At 42.2% G+C, this 20,695-nt stretch overlaps 1 protein-coding gene across 2 annotated transcripts in view; it reads right to left on the bottom strand.

Annotated features, from left to right (window-relative positions):
- ihh.L (indian hedgehog L homeolog) overlaps positions 1 to 20,695 on the bottom strand; it is a 36,623-nt gene that overhangs the window by 4,471 nt on the left and 11,457 nt on the right. Inside the window, exons 2-4 of one of the 2 annotated variants that reach the window (XM_018235715.2) lie at positions 16,330 to 16,591; positions 11,496 to 11,667; positions 6,399 to 7,931 (exon numbers count right to left, since the gene is read on the bottom strand). In XM_018235715.2, coding sequence (XP_018091204.1) covers positions 7,727 to 7,931; positions 11,496 to 11,667; positions 16,330 to 16,591 — 639 coding nt within the window. In that variant the 3' untranslated portion in view covers positions 6,399 to 7,726. Of the gene's footprint in view, positions 1 to 6,398; positions 7,932 to 11,495; positions 11,668 to 16,329; positions 16,592 to 20,695 lie in introns of those variants that run through there. The other variant, XM_018235714.2, reaches the window with a different exon arrangement.

Here is a 20,695-nt window from a genome sequence, read left to right as displayed (position 1 = left end):
AAAATTAGCAACATAAACAAGACTGAGATAGCAAATATTGGGCTGGGCTGAGGCTGCTGTCTGTGGCTAAGGGATAGGTGCCAGGTACAAGAAGGGGTACTGATTTTAAGCAAATTCTCACCAAAAAAATACATTTTCCCAAAACACTCTGGTAATTTCTAATGCAGAATAACAATTTGCGTTGAGGCTGACGGAGGCACACAGGGAGGAGTTAAGACAGAGAGAAAGCTGCCCGGCATAAGGCTGTTCAGTCCTCTGCCATCTGATGAGCAACTCGGCCAAACCCAAGCTTTCATACACTTTGATTAATAGACTCTTTAAAATTACACAGCGGGACAAGGAACTTTAAACCACAAAGTTCAAGTCTCTAGACGAGGAGCTGCCTCTCAACAGAGTCCATTGCTCTCAGCACTTGATAAGAGAATTTCACACTAGATTCTGAGTTCTGGTACTTATCCGAGACCAGCATAACAACGTTCATGTTTCAACTTCCCTTACCACATATTGCTGGATCTTAATGGGGACCCTTAGGGTCAAGGCTGCTTTTAGGGTAAAAGAAAAAAAGGCATTCATCTTATGCCTTAACATCAGAGGCAAAACGGAGGGGGGTAACAAGAGATAAAAGTACAGAGGATATATTATTATATGTAGTAAACACATTGTGTATGCCCTGTATCCCTTCCCTTCCTTACTCTAGGGGTCTTGTTGGTTATGGGACCTACTCTAGATTTCTGGGGGGAATGCTACATTGTGGAGAAGATAGGGAATTGGGTTCCAACAGAGAACCGGAACCCACTTTCAAAGCAATCAGATATACACTAGATAGTACCAAATGGTATATAGTTTTAATATAAGCCCATGGTGGATTGGCTGATGGGAACTCTCCTAGGCTGGGGCCCACTAGGGTCAGGTTCCAGCAGGAGATCTCCTTATACTCTGGTAGGTCAATCCAACCTTGTATCTTTCTATCCAGTTAAATAAATTATCTTTGCTTAGATGAGGTTTCCCAGTTTGCTTCCCTACCAGGGGTCTCCCAGCCCTGTACATGGTCCAATAAGCAAGAGCAACCAATCAAAAGTTTTCTTTCAGTATTCTAAATGTAGGAGATCAGTGAAAACTAACTGCTGATTGGTTGCTATAACCTACAAGCCTGTATTCCTGCATTTGTCTCTCTGAGTTTGTGTGGGACCCCTAAGAATACAGTCAACCCCCCAATGTTCTCTGTAAACAGCTTGGGGATTTTATATTTAGTTTGCCCTGACCGCAATAACTACCACAGAATAATATTGCTTTAAATACATATTAGGGCTGTTTTATGACAGTGTTTTATCTTTAATAACAGTGAAGGCATCTCAGGAAGGTTTGGTTATTTCAGAAGCATTCCCCTCCCTGAGCCCCCTCTGATATGTGCACCTCTGCCCCTCTAACCAATGTTTGCTTTTGCTTTATATATAGGTGATCGGGTCGTTTTGAACTTTTCCAAGGTCTTAACAGTGATTATTTTTAATATCCATCTTGTTTTGCTGGGCTGTGTGTTCTCTGTGGTCGGGGGGATGTGGGTTTAAGATGCTGCGTGTAACCACAGAGGGGAGCAGCCTGGCATCAGCCTGTCTCCTTGGGTCCTGTCCCCCCTCCCCTCTGCTCTCGGCTCCTCTCCTGGGCTAGATTGTCCTCTTCCCCTTGAGTGTCTGACCCGACCTAACCCCACCCTGACACGGTTTCCCTGGCCTGTAGGGTATAAGTGACTGCGGATATCAGCAGTACTGTGCATTTCTACCAGAGGGTCCCCCTTAATCTGTGCTAATAACCATAGTAAGGTGAGCCTTCCCCCAGGGCTGCACTGGCCTACCAGGATACTAATCCCGGTGGGCCACGCTCCTATGACAAATCCGTTATGTTCACTATAAAGCTGTTTAATACAGATACCAGATTATATCTAATGGTGTGTAGAGTGGGTCCTTGGAGGCCCAGTCCCACGCTGACCCTGACTGATAGCATTCTGCCTAATTATCACCTACAAAATATAAAAACAGCCCAACTATTGCAAAAATGAAAATCTAATATAAACCTCGGCATACTGAAATAAGAAACTTTCTAAATACAATCACTTAAAAATTCTGCATTGTTTTCTGAAATAAGCAAGTTTATATTCACTATCCCTCTCTCAGCATCTGTTTCTCTCTGTCTTCATGCAGAAGTTGGGTGTCAAATGTATGATCCAATATATTTTATAGGGGGGGCTTCCTTTCCTAGCAGATGTAATAGAGCTCACTCAAATAACTGATTCCAGTATAAACAAAATCTAACAAAATAACTGCCTTTTGCACAAATCCTGCATGTAGAGAGACAGGATTTCTGGTGATTTAAATAAATTTAGAGTGAGCTCTAATACATTTTCTATGTAAAAGGAGCCCCCCTAAAGATATATCAGTATATTTTTTTTGTAACTTAGATTTTTATTTTCATAAAATAAAAGTTGCATTTACAAGCAAGATGAAGTACAATGGTTACAATAGAAACCGCAGTAATGCTCTACATTCGAACATCTTACTGACATATCTCACATTATGTCTTAATATAAGGTATTCTGCAATCACAGATATCAGTAAATGCATAGACACATAAAGAGATAATAGCTTCATAACACAGAAAATAATAATAAAAGACAAGAAAAAGAAAAACATGAATCGGTTAAACTAAGGTTAGACCTCTTTCAATGATATGTCTTGCTTGATAGCAGAGTAGAGTATAAGGTGTTGGCACTAAGACTGATATCCCTCACGTCCCTCAAGTGCTAACAACAATCCCACCTTCTGGAGTTAAAGAAGGCGAAGGTCCCAGGGCGCCCATACCTTCAAAAACTGAGGAATTTTATTTTGCAATAATGCAATATTGTGTTCGAACCTTTTGTTACTTTCAATTCTTTGATCTATTTCTAACCAGGAGGGAAGAACGTGATTTCCACTTAGAAGCTATGGATATGCGTATTACCGTTAGTACGTGGTTGAGTAACGTCTGAGTTGGTTTAGACATCTTCTCAAAAGATTTTCCCAATAAGAAGGTTGTAATGTCCAATGGAATATTATCATGTGTCAAACAGTCCAGCAATTTCTTAACCTCCCTCCATGTTGTATACATGGGCAGTCCCAGAAAATGTGGTAAAGTGTGCCGTTAATCTGGCAACCCCTTCAGCATAGTGGTGAAACTGCGGGAAAAATTTTATGCAATCTACAGGGAGTAAGGTACCAGCACATTAATATTTTATAAATATTTTCCTTTTGTTTGACACAAGTAACACTACTTTTAGCAATACGCCAGATTGCTGAAGAGATTTCTGTAGAGATTTCATAACCAAGCATAGCTTCCCATTTCTTCATATAATTCTGCTTATAACCCTGCACATGTGTGGGATCATTTATCAATTTGTAAAATTTAGATATCAGGCGCTTTTGAGGTAAGCCTCGCAACGCCACAATTTCAAATTGAGTAGGGGCCCTCTCCTTGAATGATCTAACAAACGGATCCGAGTAATGCCTTAATTGGAAATATAAGTACCAGGGTATAATAATGTCTGGGAGATATATCGGTATATTAATCTGACACCCAACTCTTGAATGAAGACAGAATGAGGAGAAACAGATTCTGAGAATAGTGAAGATAAACATGATTATTTCAGCAACGGTACAGAATTTTTAGAAAGTTTCTTATTTCAGTATGATGAAGCTGATATTACATTTTCATTTTCGCTTTAAGTGAATATATTTGGATATAATGCCATTTTCTGTCCAAGATACCCCTGGAAGTCCATTTTAAAGGACAGTTAGTGCAAGAGCTGATTTGATGCCCTAGATATACTTAGGACTGGGCTGAATAACTTATATAGAGTCTTCCTGTGTCTGCAACTTTTTTTTTTGGGCTAAGGGGGTCCCTGGCCAGATGATAGGTATTAAAAGGGGACATAGACCAAGTCAGAAAACCACTGATCTATACTGATCAACTGTTCCTATGAGGACTATGTATCTGTACATTTATCTGTGTCTGCCCCTGAGACTGAATGATTGGCGGCTGCCAATCATTACTAGACATTTGCTGACACTGCACACATTGATGTCTGTAATTTCTAACACACTATTTTGGGCAATGGCTGGCTCAATACACTCCTGTACCTTACACACTTCTTTGCCAAGGTCTCAAAGTTTAGGGTTTCGGGTTAAGGTTTAGAGGTAAAGGTTAAAGGCTAAAAAGATCAAAGCACACAGATGACAGCCAGAGACAGAATGCTGCAAGTCCTTACAGGTTTGCCATGCCCACAATAGCTTCCCAATGCCTGAAAAATAAGCCACAGAAGGGATGCAAATACTTGACAGGGATCACTTTCTGTGTACCCAGCTAAACAGATACTTAAGAATTCTACTGCAATTGAATGGCTAAATCTGAGGGGCCACAGGACTAAATAAGACATTGCCCGATGTGGCCCTATACAATTGAGCTTTTGCTGACAAGGAGCCCATCTACTGGAAGAGGTTATTAGTCAGGGCATGGAATCAATTCCTGCTCCAAAATCAGTAGCTTAAGCAAGTCAGACTAGAAGTGACAGGGATAAACAATTCAGTGCTGTGGTGCTGGTAAGAACCCAGTATCTGTTTCTGACGCTACAAGCCCAATTACTGTCCCACTAGCCAGCCGTCAAAACTCATGCAGTCACTTATTTGGGCGAGGAGACAGGCTCTAACCTGCCAGATCCAGCTCTCTCTAGCACGTGTACTGGAAAGCTTGGACTAATCATTAACCATTAATTGCTGAATATCTAGATATGTGAAAATTGGGTTAATTTTCCTTGGCGGTTGCCCAAACATAGAAGCAGATTCTGTTAACCCTTGTTTTGCCAGGGTGGGCTCTGCAGTGCATTACACAGCCCTCCTCAGGCCGCAGAGTGCTTTGTGCTTATGGCATTCCCCCACCCTGGTATTTCAGGAACGGCTGAGAGTGTTTTAGCTGTTTTCTTTCCCTAAGTGTCAGGAACTCGGCTGGAAACAGTTCACTGCTCACTCAAAATGTTGACAGATGAAGTTGCGCCAAATTGTCAACCAGAAGGATTTGTGCCAAAACAGCAGCAAAAAATATAAAAGTGCTAGTTCTGCACATGGAGCTCAGGATACTTCAGTCTGATGCAAATAATATCAGGGTTATGCTTTTAATATCATTATTATATGACAGAAAAAAAAACACTGGCAGCCAGCAGGTATGTAAGTCACCCCCCTGGCTAGCTCTGATCAACCCCGGTAGTCTTTTTTATACCCAGGTCTCATGCTGGCTGCAGAAGAAATTTAGGGAGGCCATATTTAGAACAGGCTTTTCTCGGGGCACATTGCTATATTAGGACTGTTTAAGTTTACAGCAGTTTTTGAGCTACGATTCCCATAACTATCCAGCAACCATTGGTTGTAAATGGTAAGCTGGAAGACTACAACCTACCTGCTATCCCAAAGTCACAGTCCCTTCCCAGAGGTTATTATCCCACTGCTACTATAGACACCATCTCTCCCTACTATACCTGCTATCCCAAAGCCACAGTCCCTTCCCAGAGGTTATTATCCCACTGCTACTATAGACACCATCTCTCCCTACTATACCTGCTATCCCACAGCCACAGTCCATTCCCAGAGACTATTACTCCACTGCTACTATAGGCACCATCTCTCCCTACTATACCTGCTATCCCAAAGCCACAGTCCCTTCCCAGAGGTTATTATCCCACTGCTACTATAGACACCATCTCTCCCTACTATACCTGCTATCCCACAGCCACAGTCCATTCCCAGAGACTATTACTCCACTGCTACTATAGGCACCATCTCTCCCTACTATACCTGCTAGTGCTATCCCACATCCACAGTCCATTCCCAGCGTCTATTACTCCACTGCTACTATAGGTCTATCTCTCTTTACTATACCTGCTACTACACAGCCACAGTCCCTTCCCAGAAGCTATTATCTCACTGCTACTACAGGCACCATCTCTCCCTACTATACCTGCTATCCCACAGCCACAGTCCCTTCCCAGAGACTATTATCCCCACTACTACTATAGGCACCATCTCTCCCTAATATCCCACAGCCACAGTCCCTTCCCATAAGTATTAAAATTTTAAGGGAATGGGTGATATAATATAAATATAACCAATGTACAATGAATGTAAGTTGTTTCCCTTTAGGATGAGATATAATCAACATTTGTCCAAGGAATTACCTCTAAATATAGTGTAGGAGAGAAAGTTCTACTATCAGCAAAGAGAAGAGTTCAGCTTCATACTAATGCAAAGTGGTGGATGTATTATTTGTTATAAAGAAGGAGAATATTGAGAGACAAGCATGTTCCTATATAACATTCCCCTATTTCTCTTGCTCCCAGATACGCAACATAGCCCCCACCATCCCTATTCTATAGGGAAGAATACACACACACCAATAATGGCTTAAATCTTTTTTTATTTTAAATAGTTATTACATTTGTACAAATGCAAAATATACAATATATGAATATTATGGTACCAAATAATATAAACCAGAAACGTATATACAATTGTAGCACTGAAATATATTAGCTTCTATCTGTTTTTGTAAAAATAGCATTCTTAACATTAAGTAAGACAGCTGCATCCCCATAGACACTTTGGACATTACATTGATAAAAAGCCTGGAAATTCCCAACACCCCCTGAAATCCTTATAAACAATGATGGGGGTTGTAGTTTGCTAAGAGAAGGAGGTCCAGACCCCCCCTTTCTTATCAGACAAAAGGACATAGCAATAGGTTTATATTATTATTATTTCATATGATGATTAAGCACCACATAGACTGACTGGGAGGCTGCTGCTTGGTCTGTGCCCCATTTCCTACATAAAGAGTAAGGGAAATGCCTGGATGCCCAGTCCAGTCAGCAAAAATAAACAGCAGGTGGCACTGTTGCTTCAAATGCATAATATTATCAGTGTAAAAACTGCTAATATCTTGAAAACTAGAAAATATAATAATTCATGTAATGCTGAGAACACTGAGAATCTTTTGCCTAATGAAAGAACATTCTAGGCAACTTCCCAAGATACATTCATTCACTGGTATGTAAATGTAATTGCTGTTGAAAGCAGAATTTGTGTGCCCCTTTCTATTTTCTGGTTCTGATTATTAAAACAATGTCTTCTGCTACATTGTCTCAGAAGTCAGAACCAACAGGGCAGATAATATAAACAGCCCGACAAATACAGCTTTCAGTAGCTATTACATGTTCAAATCATTCTTATGAATGCAGTTAGTAGATTGCTCTCTCACACTTGTAGTAATATATTCTAATTGGATTCATAGATTCTAACATTTCTTTCCATAAGTGAATTGATTCCATAGGTGAAGCTCTTTTTAGTCGGTTTTGCCAAGTATAACTGAATTAAAATAGGCAAAGCTCACCTTAACAGACGAAGCTCCTCATATACAATTCTTGTTATTCTCCCCCTCAGTCAAATTACAATAAATAACCAGAGAACTATATTGTATATATTGGCATACTCCAATCTGCATTCCTCTATTGTAAGGCAAGAAATACCAGTTTTTAACCAAATCACCCAAATACACTTTTTAGCTCCCTTTCATTGCTTATTTTCCTTCATCCCCTTTACTTGGAAGGTCCAGCCCCCAAGTGTTCCTACTCTCTATTCACATGATGCCTTCAGTCTCAGTTCTTTTTATCTGTTTTCCACTCCTTCCTGACATCTCTCCTGTCATTCAGACTTTGTTTTTTCCCTGTTTTTTTCCTTTTTCTGATTTTATGCTCCTCCCCCTCCCTCCCTTTCCCATCTTTTTCACTCTTCTTTCGTCCCTTCTTTTTCTTCTTCTTCAATTTCCAACCCGCAGATCCCAGTTCATCCGTAACTGGCACCCTAACAAAAAAACCAAAACAAATTTGTTAAAACTGCCTGACTTTTGGGCAAAGAACTAATGGAATCTGTCCTACCATGTCAAATGTAACAGGGCAAGAGTAGAAAGAGCCATCAAAGTGTGGTGCTTTATTCCTGTTGCAGGCAGGGGGTGGGACTTGCACCCAACAGAAAAGACTCACAAGTAACCCAAATATAGTGTAAAGCTTGATGGAGTAGGAGTAAAAAAAGCTTTTAGTTGGAACCAAGCTATACACCCAAAGAATCAGAGCTCTGTACTTGGGTAAACACTGGCATGAGTGGGACTGGACTCAGATAGGGGAGTATGGTCCTTTAGTGTTAGAATTAAAGTTCCCTTAAAGGAACAATAACACCAACAAATTAAAATGCAATGAAAATATAATGTTGTGTTCCCCTGCACTGGTAAAACTGACTGGCATGTTTGCTTAAGAAACACTACTATAGTTAATATAAATATGCTGCTGTGTAGCCATGGGGACAACCATTCAAGCCACAGGTTACATAGCAGATACCAAATGCACTCTGCAGAATCCCATTGTATTCCATTACAGAGCTTATCAGATATCTACTAAGTGATCTGTGCCTATTCTCTTTTTTTTCCAGCTGAATGGCTGCCCCCATGGCTACACAGCAGTTTGTTTATATTAGGAATGCACTGAATCCAGGATTCGGTTCAGGATTTTTCAGCAGGATTGGGTTTATCCTTGTGTGGCCGAACTAAATCCGAATCCTAATCTAGGTGTGGGAAGGGAAATCACGTGACGTGAAGTAAAACATTCTTTTTCCACTTTTTCCTTTCCCACCTCTAATTTGCATATGCAATTTAGGATTAGGATTTCGTTCGGTATTCGGCCGAATCTTTCACAAAGGATCAGGGATTTGGCCGAATCCCAAATAGTGTTTCTAGTTTATATAAACTATAGTAGTCTTTCTAAATCAAACACATAACTTTTACCAGTGCAGGACAACAGTAGATTATATTTGAATTACTTTAAAGCACTTACATTTTTTGATGTTACTTTTCCTTTAAGGAAAAGCTTCTTAGAAGCAAAATGGGACAATTATTGTTCCAATCATCACACAGGGTGGAATGACCACTTATTCTGGTTCAAGGTTTCCCTGCTTTCAGCTGCACCAACAGGTCCATATTAAACCATAGTAGTGAGTGGGTTGGCTAGAGAGCCTCTTTAATACCCCTACTCAGTTGTCAATATCATTGTGAATGGTTATTCATTAAGGCAATAAATCACAGTACAATACTAACTGTAGCAGCCAATAATGACTTTACATAGAGGAACTGATCACTGTTTGTCACAGCTTTGGGTGCTATAGCCTAGAGCAGGGGTCCCCAACCTTTTTTACCCAGGGGCAACTTTCAGATGCAAAAAGAGTTGGGGAGCAACACAAGCATGAAATATTTTCCTGGGTAGTGCAAAATAAGGGCTGTGATTGGCCACTTAGTAATCCCTATGTGGACTGTCAGCCTACAGGGGGCTCTGTTTGGCAGTACACCTGTTTTTTATGCAACCAAAACTTGCCTCCATGCCGGGAACTAAAATAATCACCTGCTTTTGAGCAGTGTCGGACTGGCCGAAAAAAAACCCGGTCGGAAAAAAACCCGGTGGGCCCTGCCAGCCCAGGCCTGGTCCTAGATTGGCACTCCAATGGAAAAAAAAGTTGTGCGGCGCTATATGCTCCCGTTTGCGCATGTGCGCGGTGGGCCTGACGTTCGCGCATGCGCGAGGTGGGCCTGTCGTTCACACACGCGCACGAGGGCCCCCGAGGTTCAGAACTCGGTGGGCCCCCAACTGCTCTAGTCCAACCCTGCTTTTGAGGCCATTGGGAGCAATATGTTCCTCACAAGCCACTGGTTGGGAATCACTAGCCTAGAGAAACACAAATGTACCTACAGTAATCCATTTCATGGAGCTATGAACACTAGAGGGAGCATTTGCTCCATCACACTACCTTACAATACTTTCTTGACCCACAGAGCACAATGCAATGGGAAAACTGCAGCAGAGTCAAGGCCCGCCTCCACCCCATCCTTGGAAGGAGAGCAGCCCAGGAGCAGGAAGTACAGAGAATCAGGGTTCTGTACCTCAGTAAGTTCTGGGTGGGAGCTTCTGCCCTTTTACAAGGAGGAGTACCAATATACATGCATTTCAGTTTTACTCTCTCTAGTTCGATTTTCCATTAGAAAGAGAAGCTGATTTTCTAACCCCTACCCCTAGCAACCAATTAGCAGTTTATTTTAGCAGTTTATCAGACTACTACAGGTTTCAAAATGAAAGCAGTGCTCTGACTGGTTGCCACAGGTAACTGTCCCACTGCAATAATTAAGAATTTCAGGAATCTCCCACCACTGGTGACCTTTATTGGCATTGCCATGGTGTAAACAGTGTCTCAGGATGATATTGTGCAAGAGCCTTGCTTGGCTGAACTAACAGTGCATTGGTCTATGGAGGCACACCCGCTGGGCGCCTTTTTCAGGTGAGCACATGCCTTACTATTCCCAGAGGTAATTATTGCTCAATTAAAGTTTAACCCAGCAGACAAAGAAAATCTTGCTTTTTGATCGCCCTTCAACTTGGGGAGCCGTCCCCTGGGGGCAAATTTCTGCTAAAGATCTACTCTGCACCTGACTTGAGTATTAGCCTCCTGCCAAGTGCAGGCATGAGATCTTCCCAGGCAGATAAGGACTGCACTAGAGTAGCCGGGCCCTCCGTGTGCTGGATAGATTCCATAAGGGGGGGGTGGTCTGGGTCAGTGACCAATGACTTTAGCTGCTGTACATAAGGCAAAGAATACACAAAAAGCCATAAAGGGCATTACTGTAACTGAGAGTTCCTATTACATAGTGGAAATAACACAAACTATGCATCTGTTTTACCTGCAGACATTTGTAAGGGCATTGTTGCTCTGTAAAGGCAAGCAGTTGACGAGTCTCACAATATTTGCCAATGAATCAGAATGTAGCACCCTGCAGCCCTCTATATGATGGCATAAATAAAGGTCTTTGAGCTTCAGCGCAAAATGTGGGCCCCACATTTGCACCTTTCCCCCCTTGCCATCAGCTTGCCACCTTGACTGCCTCTAGACTTTCCATTGCTGTTTTCTTCTCAGTGCGGTAGAACACTAAAAGGGTTGGTTTTTACTACAAAGTGGGTGGGGATTTAAGCAGGCAATGGGTGTGTCTGGACATAACTGGTGGAGTTTTGCCCTTACAGTCACTTGACAGTTGAGGCATTCATTATATACATCAACTAAAAGGCACCATCTAATGGCTAGACACTGTGTTGTCTAATGATGAAGAATGCCTTAGTCATTTAGGCAATCTGGCAGCTCCCACTCACATCTCATCTATTTTTGGTGCAGGGCCCTTCAACTTTTGAATGGGTCGTAATAGTGACAGTAGGCATTACTTAGGCTATGAAGCCTGGCCATTCCTGAGGAGTTTTTGTTCAACGACAATTGGTAGGCTGAAGGTTGGATTTATGTAATTCTTTAGCCCTGCTCCCTGCTCTGGCTCTGCCCCTATCTCACCTCATATAGTTATCCATGTGCTCATAACCCAGCTCCCCCTGTGCATCTGCAGCTCCCTGCTTCTTCCAGTCTGTGTATGAATCCTGTGCTTCCTCCAACTTCTTCCTATGGGACGAGGGTTTCCAGGCCGAATTCTGTGGGGTGGATGGGGGATACCCTTTGAACAAGGCATCTGCAGAGAAAAAAACCAGGAGAGCGATAAGCCCCCTCAGCCAGTGAGCTTCCCTGACAATATGTAATAGCAATAAAACCAAAAGTACTTACCAAGGCAGTGGGCTGTTCCTCCACCATGTGCCCCCTGTAGGTTCATCATTAGAGACAAACTACAGGGAACAGCAGGTACTGATAATTCTACAATCCAGAGATGTGTTATACTATGGGGCGGGGTGGGGCTCTAGACGCATTTTGTTACTGTTCCTTATTGTATATATGTTCTAAGATTTTGATTGGCTGCAGGTTATTTCAGGCCCCAACCACTTTAGAAGAAAGCGATAGTATCAAGCACTCACACTGCTAATTAAATGAAACAACTTCTTAGGGCTAGTCCACACGGGGAGATAGCCACGCGTTTGCGGTCGCGGCGACAAAGCGCTGCGCCAGTCGCCGCGACCGGCGCAGGCGACAGTTTTGTATGGGCGCCTATGTAAAAACGCCTGTGCTAACCACACGAGGCGATGCGCTTTTCAACAGTCGCCTGAAAATGCCTCGCCAGGCGCCCATACAAAACTGTCGCCTGCGCCGGTCGCGGCGACTGGCGCGGCGCTTTGTCGCCGCGACCGCAAACGCGTGGCTATCTCCCCGTGTGGAATAGCCCTTAGAGGGACAACAACAAATATGTTAATATACTCTATATATGTGTGTGTGTGTTGTACTGTTAGTTCTTGGCCACTGGTCAGTGTGAGGGATGTATTAAGCCTGTGCACAAACTCACCATCTACTTGGACAATTAAACAAATGGGCTGAGCAGACGCAGTCTAAAGCTGGCCATAGATGCAAAGATCCGATCGTTCGAATCCTCGAACGATCGGACTTCCCCATCTCCCGACCTGCCACTAACCGTTCAGATCAAATAAAGTAGTAAAAGAACAGATCAACCGATGTTCTGCTCCTGACAGCAACCGTACGAAAGTTATGTCCTACAAAGCTGGTGACAGTCTCCCACTGAAAATCGTCCGATTGGCAATACATGCAGAGAAATTATCAGCAGCCGACTGAAATTTTTTAACCTGGCTGATCGACCAAACAACCAATCTCTGTGAGACGAAAAATGTCGGGACTCTCCACACACGGTCTGAAAATCATACTAACCGAGGATTCGTACGATCGGATATTTGCGTCTATGGCCAGCTTTACCCTGCTGAAATAATGTGAATATAAACCTAAATATAAAATTTTTCTGAACAGAAAATGTTGGCTTCTGCGACATGGTCTCAAAAGAACTGGATTCTGCTTAATATCAGTAAATATACAGTAAATGAACGTGTTTGAGGGGGTTTTACATCCTCTTTAAGAAGATAAGTTTTAACTAACCAGATTGAAAAATTGTCAATCATAATTATGAGTACACGGTGACTTATTTGAATGCTTAGACATGGCTTACAGCGCGACTAATTAAGGGGCAGTGAAGGAAAAGCTGTATTGCAAAATGGATTTTGTTATTTGTCATGTGGCCCCTGAGGATCACTGTGGCCAGGTTCACAACAGAAGTGCGGAAAACTTGGGTGCGGATTTTGAGCCTATGAGTGCCCACCTTTGGCATGAAACGCGTCAGGCTTAAGCATGTCCTAATAAAGATTTTCTACTTTTTATACATCATTTGGGCTACTCTTTTCACGTAACAATAAATCTCTCCCGTTTTTTGTTTTTGCTTGGATTTTGCCATAAACCACCTTAATCTGTATTATTTCCAGCAACAAACGTATTCTTTGTTCTTAATCCACCGATCTTGTAACGGGCTTGTTCTTGGTATGCAAAAGAACCTCCGACTTGCTGTATTTAGTGGCTTAGAATCCTTGAGCGTCGAGTGTGAACAGCAAATTCTCTGGCAAGGAATGTGTTGTAAAGGGTGGTAATACAATGTGCAATAGATTGTCAGAGACACAGGCCGTGTGGTACATCACTGCCTCCTGAATTCAAGGAAATTCATTATCCTTCCTGTTTGCATGGACTGCACAAGTAATAGCTACTTATTAACTGGCACCAAACAATCAGCAATACAAAGGCTGACACGGGTTGCTAAAAACAGGTGCAGAATGAAAAATTTTTCCACATTGCCTCCTGCCTGGGGGTTGCACTCAAATGGAGGTGCAGTGCTGCCTATGATGGTGGGTGGCACATGGATGTCCCCATGGATGCCCAATAGCTCCACCTTTTTTTAAATAGTTTTACAATGTACAGTTTGTAATGGGATGACAGTGGCAAGGTCAGTGTCCTGGCACAATGCACTGGGTTTCCTGAGGTCTGAAAATTGTCATGAAATATTAATCAGATTGGGCAGCGGTGAGACTAGATGTTATGAGAGATGAGAGGATCTTTAAAATCACTTTAAAGGGCCACAATATCTTTTCTAATACCCTCTGTATTCTTCAAATGGAAGGGAATGTATATTTCTTTGCTTTCCCCCAGCTTCTGTGCAGGTGGAACTGACTCCCCGGGCAGTTTTAGCCTTGACTAAATATAACCAAACATAGAGGGATCCACTAGTTTTTGTCAGGTTTTCAGCCTGCCTGATTGACATCTGGACAATTTTTGGCTAGAGCCGTACTGACACCCCATACACAAGGCCAATAAGTTGCCGACTTGGTCTGGAGGGACTGAGGCCATCTTTTATTAGCCTGTGTATGTCCACTGTATAAAACTGACCTTCATTAGGGCCAACCTACCTAAGGGTAGGGTTCAGGGGCCAGCAGCACAGGGTATGTGAATAGCTGTACAATAAAAAATCTATAGCAGCAGTAATACCTTCGATTACAAAGAAATACAGCACATGTATTCACCAGCACGGGGTGAAATTGAGCAGGAACAAACCCATAATTTTGCTCATAGTCTGTACAGAAAGATACCATAGAACTATACCAGCACAGGTATTCCTCTATACTAAGCACAATTCAGCAGGAACAGCCCCCTAAGTTTGATCATAGCCAGGACAGAAATACCATAATACTATACCAGCATAGATATTCTTCTGTAATAAGCACAATTCAGCAGGTACAGACTCTTTTTTTGTTCACAGCCTGAACAGAGAATAACATAAAACAATGCCTCAATTGCAGGTTGAAGCTGTGGGGTGGGATCCCGCATTGCATGATTGCAAAGGGCACCTCAGTGAATGGCCACAACATGTTATATGTATCACATAAAAATTATATATTTGTTGGCTAGTACAGACACTTACACTGCTTACATCTTCTGTACGACCCTTCTGAACTGAGCAGGATTTTGTTTTGATACAACAGGAGTTCCTGGATCATTTGAGCAGGGTGCCCCCTACCCCATAGCAACGATACTCTTATATATATGTAAATATGGTCCAATAATCTGTTAGGAATGAGTATTACTTGTCTTCTCATCATAGAGTCCTATGTGTTTGTTTAAAATATCATCCCTAATATGTGGGAAATGTTACCTCTGCCCTGGCTGGTTCCTTCTGACTCCCATGTAAATGAATTCCCTTCATACACACTAACTCGGCCGCCCTTATCTATTTTACACGTGGCATAATTTAAATCTCTTCCACTGCACACACTGTCGGACCCCAGGAGGAATCTACAACTAGAGATACACTGTACATAGATCACTGGGTGCACCAAATCTGCTGGAGAAATAGATCAGCCTCTCCATAGGATTTGGTTTCTGCCCCAACTGTGAGCCATGTTTTATAATCCACATATGATCCCAAAGCAGCATGCAGTGACTGACCACAAAGCACACAGTAAGGTGAAGGGCCACAAAGTGCACCTCACTTTAGTATATGTCATTTTGGTCTCACCTTGTTTATTGCAGTTGTACTGCATAAATGACTCACAATTAACAAGGAATGCAAGTAGCTTATCATGTTCCACAGACATAACTGGCATTGTGGTGTAAACTATAGTGCTATATTATCATGTATCTTAATTTTCCTGTCACATTACCCAAAATCTGCATTTCTTCCCCTGAGAGACTGATTCCCATGATTCTGCGCCAGTATGCTGTAGTTCTATAGCACTGCAGGGTTCAGAGCTTTCTAAATGACATGTCTCAACCATATTAACAATGTATTATTGCAGAAATAAAAGCTAGCCATGCTTACCTTGTTGTTATGGTTGAGATGTATAGTTCAGCCATGTCTAGATAAGCAGATTAGATACATGGGACTTGTTTTTTATCAACAGAGATATTAACAAATGTATTACTGTGATTATCTCACACTATGCATATATAATAATTGTTGCAGTTTTGTTGTGTTTTGTTCACATACTGTGTCATCATGGACATGATGTCACACTGACATCATCAATGCTTTTCCCCTCCACTAGGGGTTTAACAGAGTTGTGTTTGTGTAACAGCTGAAACTTTGGCTTTGCATTAAAATCATCTCTTTTAACAAGATAAGTGTGGATTTCTTTCAATACATGGACATCTGCTGAGCATGACGTGCACCCAGACACAATGCTTCTGATACACATGAGTGCCAGCATTCTTTTGCACATATCCATATACAAATATATACAATTGTAGCAAGCATTTTACTGAATCACAGCGAGTAACATAAATGGTAATATAAATGGTAACATGGCACAACCATGTGCATATAACAGTCTCCATGTTTATTAGGTAGTCATACAGTTCTTACCTGACTTCACTGAGCAATGGATATGGGCTTTGGACTCATAGTAGACCCAGTCAAATCCAGCTTCCACTGCCAGCCTAGCTAGCATCCCGTACTTATTGCGATCACGATCTGATGTAGTGATGTCGACAGCACGTCCCTCATAGTGCAAGGATTCTTCTAAATGGTGGCCATCCTCATCCCAACCTTCGGTCACTCTCAGTTTAACCCCAGGCCACTGGTTCATGACAGAAATAGCCAAGGAATTCAAACGGTCCTTGCAGCGCTGCAGGGAAGAGAGGCAAGGAGAAACCATGTGATTTGTACTTATACAAACATATGCTCATAACACTACTACATTTTCTAAGCATGCAACGAAGGTGTCGTCACTGCTGCTCAGATTCTGGGTTCTGAGTTTGATTTCAACTTGAGCACAATTTGTAAGGAGATGTTGTATGGACATGGGGACATCATACAGACTCCTTATAGATAGTAGCCTGGCTGGAGTAAACCTAGGACCCCAGTGCTGCAAATACTGGGGGGGGGGGGGCGCTGTCGAGTTGGGTGAGCTCAACTTGCCATGTAATAACTTCCAAGTGACACATGCTGAATAAAGGGTGCTAACAGTCTAGTTTGCCCTGACACTATTTGGCCTTAAAAGGAAAAATGTTACATAAATGACTGGCCGCTTTCCAAACAGCCAATCACAATGGGCCTGCTACCTGTCATTCTGCCCTCCATCATGAATTCTATACTAAAGTGAACAGCTGAAGGAGATGAGCCAATTGCTGGCGATTATGTATGTGTTAAAAGCTAAAACAGAAGAAAATCGCTATGTTTTTTGTGTGCAGTGTGTTATTTATCAGTGACGTGGCCAGGCCCTATTGTTTGCAAGGGTCAGAGCAGTCAGCCATGCCCAGACCCCTGTTAAAACAGCTCTGTCCAGGAGTGTTTTATTGCATATAGAGGGGATTCAGACCATTTCTGTGCATGCTGATCCTCTTTCTTCTCTCTCTCCCTCCTCTTTTAGTGATTCTCCTCCAAGAAGCTGCTACCAACTGGATTACACTATATGTATTTAACATCTCTCCTGGGATGGCAGGTCTGCCAACACTGGCCAGTCTGGGGGATGATTCCTGCCCTTACACAGCACAACTTATAAAATATTAATTCCAAAATTAATGTTTTATTTTATGCGCTGACTTTACAGCCCAAAAGGAACAGATGAAAGCATGGCGGGACCCTCGGTCGCTGTTCTTTTAAAGGCTTAGTGAAGCTACACAATATTCCTTTTAGATGGACTCATTTTGACTAATGATACATTTTCCCCTCCACTGGTGAATTATGGTTATTATTCAAGTCAATGGGATACACACTGGGTCTCACACACAGACTAGGGTCACTTGTATCAGGAACCAATGACACTGCCTCTATGTTTTGGGTGTGAGTACAGCAGTGCTGCCATACTACCAGGGTGCAGCCTCTACTAACTGCTTGGTCTGACACTATAAACCCACTACACTATGGAGATTCTAATGCTGTGATTTGCTACAGGTTGGTGAATGTTTAAAATCTGTGATTGGCTACTGATTGTTGATCTTTACAGCTAAAGCTGGCCATAGACGCACAGATCCTATCGTACGAATCGAGGATTGATAAGATTTTCGGATCGTGTGTGGAGAGTGCCGACATCTTTCGTCAGGCGGAGATCAGTCGTTTGGTCGATCCAAAGGTTTGATTTTGACCAGACCGATCCCGCCGGAGCCCATTGCACATCGTAATCGGATCGTTCAGTCATACGGCCGAACGTTCAGATTACCCCCGATATAGATCCGCTCGTTTGGGGATGTCGCCAAACGAGCGGATCTTTGCGTCTATGGCCAACTTTAAGCTGAACATTGGTTGGGCTAATGAAACAAATTGATTTTTGCACATATTGCTTAGCTTTTCCAATAGAATGAATAAGGAATATAAGGAATATGCACGGTGCCACTCTCTGTACAGGCAATGGAAAACCTAGGAAGTTTATTTGTAAAGTGCCATTTATAGAACTGTTTAGCTGACCCCCGCAGTACTGTCATTCCATATCCAATGCTGCTAGACCACACCCACTTTATGGCTTTTTCTAATGGGGTCATAACACTATATTGAGCCATAGTACCACTATTAGGAATAACAAAGACATCCCTCAGTGGGGGGCCGCGCCAACAAGTAGAATGGGCCCCAGAGACAATTATAGGCAATGTTAAAACTGCAAACTGACTTACTTATATCTTAATGGAAAATTGGGACAACAGGGACAAATGTAAAAGAAATGTGCATTCCAGGGACAAAGGCAAAACAAGTGTGCATTTAGCTTTTAATAATTCTGTTAATCTAAAATCACTCATACACAAATAAAGGAATAGTGGTCCTTAAAAAAGGACAGTATTTGGATTTCAGTTGGATGCAGGGAGCTGCAGTGTAACAAGTGCTGGAGGTAAAGAAGTCTGGGGGGGGTGCATATAAATCAGGTATGATCAACCTGCAACCCTCCCTATTGCTGAACTACAACTCCCATAGTGCCCCAGTAGCCTTCTGTCAGTGGAATACTGGGTGAAGATTACTAACATTCTTCCTCTCCATGTGAGCAAACACAATCTAACCGTAGTTATGGCACAGCCCGGGGAGTCACAAACAATCGCCCATCTCAGGTGGCAATGACATCCATCGCCCGCTCAGCTGCGTGTGTTTAATAACTGTTAAGAATGTATTAATTGCCCGGCTGAGGAACTGCTTGGGGCAGAGCAATAAATACATTCCTCCAGGTACATTGACTCCAAAGAAGGAGGGACCAGCACCACAGGTAAAAGCACAACTTTATATCCTGATTGCATATCTGCATGAACTGCTTGTAAAGGGGTAGTTCACATTTTAGTTAATGCTTTTTATGATGTAGACAGTGATATTCTGCCTTCATTTAATTTTTTTTCAAGATTTGAGTCATCTTTGTTAAGCAGTTTCCCATATAAGGATTTCTGCTGCAATCTGGTTGGTAGGGCCCAATTGTTGCTGGAGTCAGTGACCCCACCAATAACCACATAGCATTTAACTTGCAAACTGGACAGAGGCTGAGAAATAATGATAAAACAATAAATATTAAGACCAACTGAACAGTTGCTGAGAACAAGACATTCTACCATACTAACAGTTAACTTAAAAATGAACTAGCCCTTTAACCCTATCCAAGTCTCACCTGATTGGCCAATTCAGATTAACAAGAAAAGAGAATGCATCAACTCCCAGCATGCCCCAGACAATCTAAGGAAAACAATATCGCACCTGTCATAACCTGTGTTATATAAACACAAATATGTAATGAAGTACAGTCCTGGGTACACAATGAGCTATACTCCCATACTGTACTGTAATATACGGCCACTCCTACCAATATGTGCAAAATACAGATATACAGAAAAGGAATACATATTTCACAATAATGTACTGTCTATAGAACAGAGAGTGCGCAGGAGGAAATAAGGAGACAAGTCCCATAAATAGGGAGTGAATTGTAGGCAAAGGTGAGAACAACCTTAGTGCAACACACAGTCTTATCTGGAAATAGCCAAAGTGCAGGAGTGCAAAGCAAACACAGCTGCTAGAAGAATGGCATTCTGTGATACGATAAGATCTCTGATAGGTGCTCTGCCCACCTTAAACTGCCAGAAGCCTCTCTGCCTCAGGAGACTCTTGGACTTGGCACTTATACATTTCTCATTTCGCTGTACTATGTTTATGGAATGATTATTCCTAGTGCCCTGCCCACTCCAACATCAAGCACTTTGGACACAAGTTGTCAGTCACTGATTAAAATAAAGTTCTTTTTTTTCAGCACTGACAGCAGTATCTGTTTCTTACTATTCTCTTCATTGATTGTCCTGACTGTCCTCCAGCCAAGAATCAATTTCTATGGTGTATGCACATTCTGTCATTTAAAGACCACAGAAGAAGTACAAGGCATTGTGAAAACTGAAGCCTTGGCTGAGAAGAGATAATTTCTACTATGCTGTTTCTGTAGTCAGGAAAGCAGTGAAGAGAATAGCAAAGGGCACATGCCACTAATCATTGAAAATGTTTAATTAGTCAAAATTGGAAAGTTGTTTATCAGTTTTTACTATTTAATACAGATACACCACAGTATATCTCTCTGTCTGTTATTAGTCAGTTCACTGCCCCACTGGGTCCCTGTAAATCCTGAGACCCCCCCCACCACCATCTGCCTACTATACCTGCTATCCCACAGTCACAGCCCCTTCCCAGAGACTATTATCCCCACTGCTACTATAGGCACCATATCTCCCTACTATACCTGCTGTCCCACAGCCACAGTCCCTTCCCAGAGGCTATTATC

Source organism: Xenopus laevis, chromosome 9_10L, assembly GCF_017654675.1.
Source record: "Xenopus laevis strain J_2021 chromosome 9_10L, Xenopus_laevis_v10.1, whole genome shotgun sequence".
Lineage (NCBI taxonomy): Eukaryota > Metazoa > Chordata > Amphibia > Anura > Pipidae > Xenopus > Xenopus laevis.
This window is presented reverse-complemented; position numbering and strand designations above follow the sequence as displayed.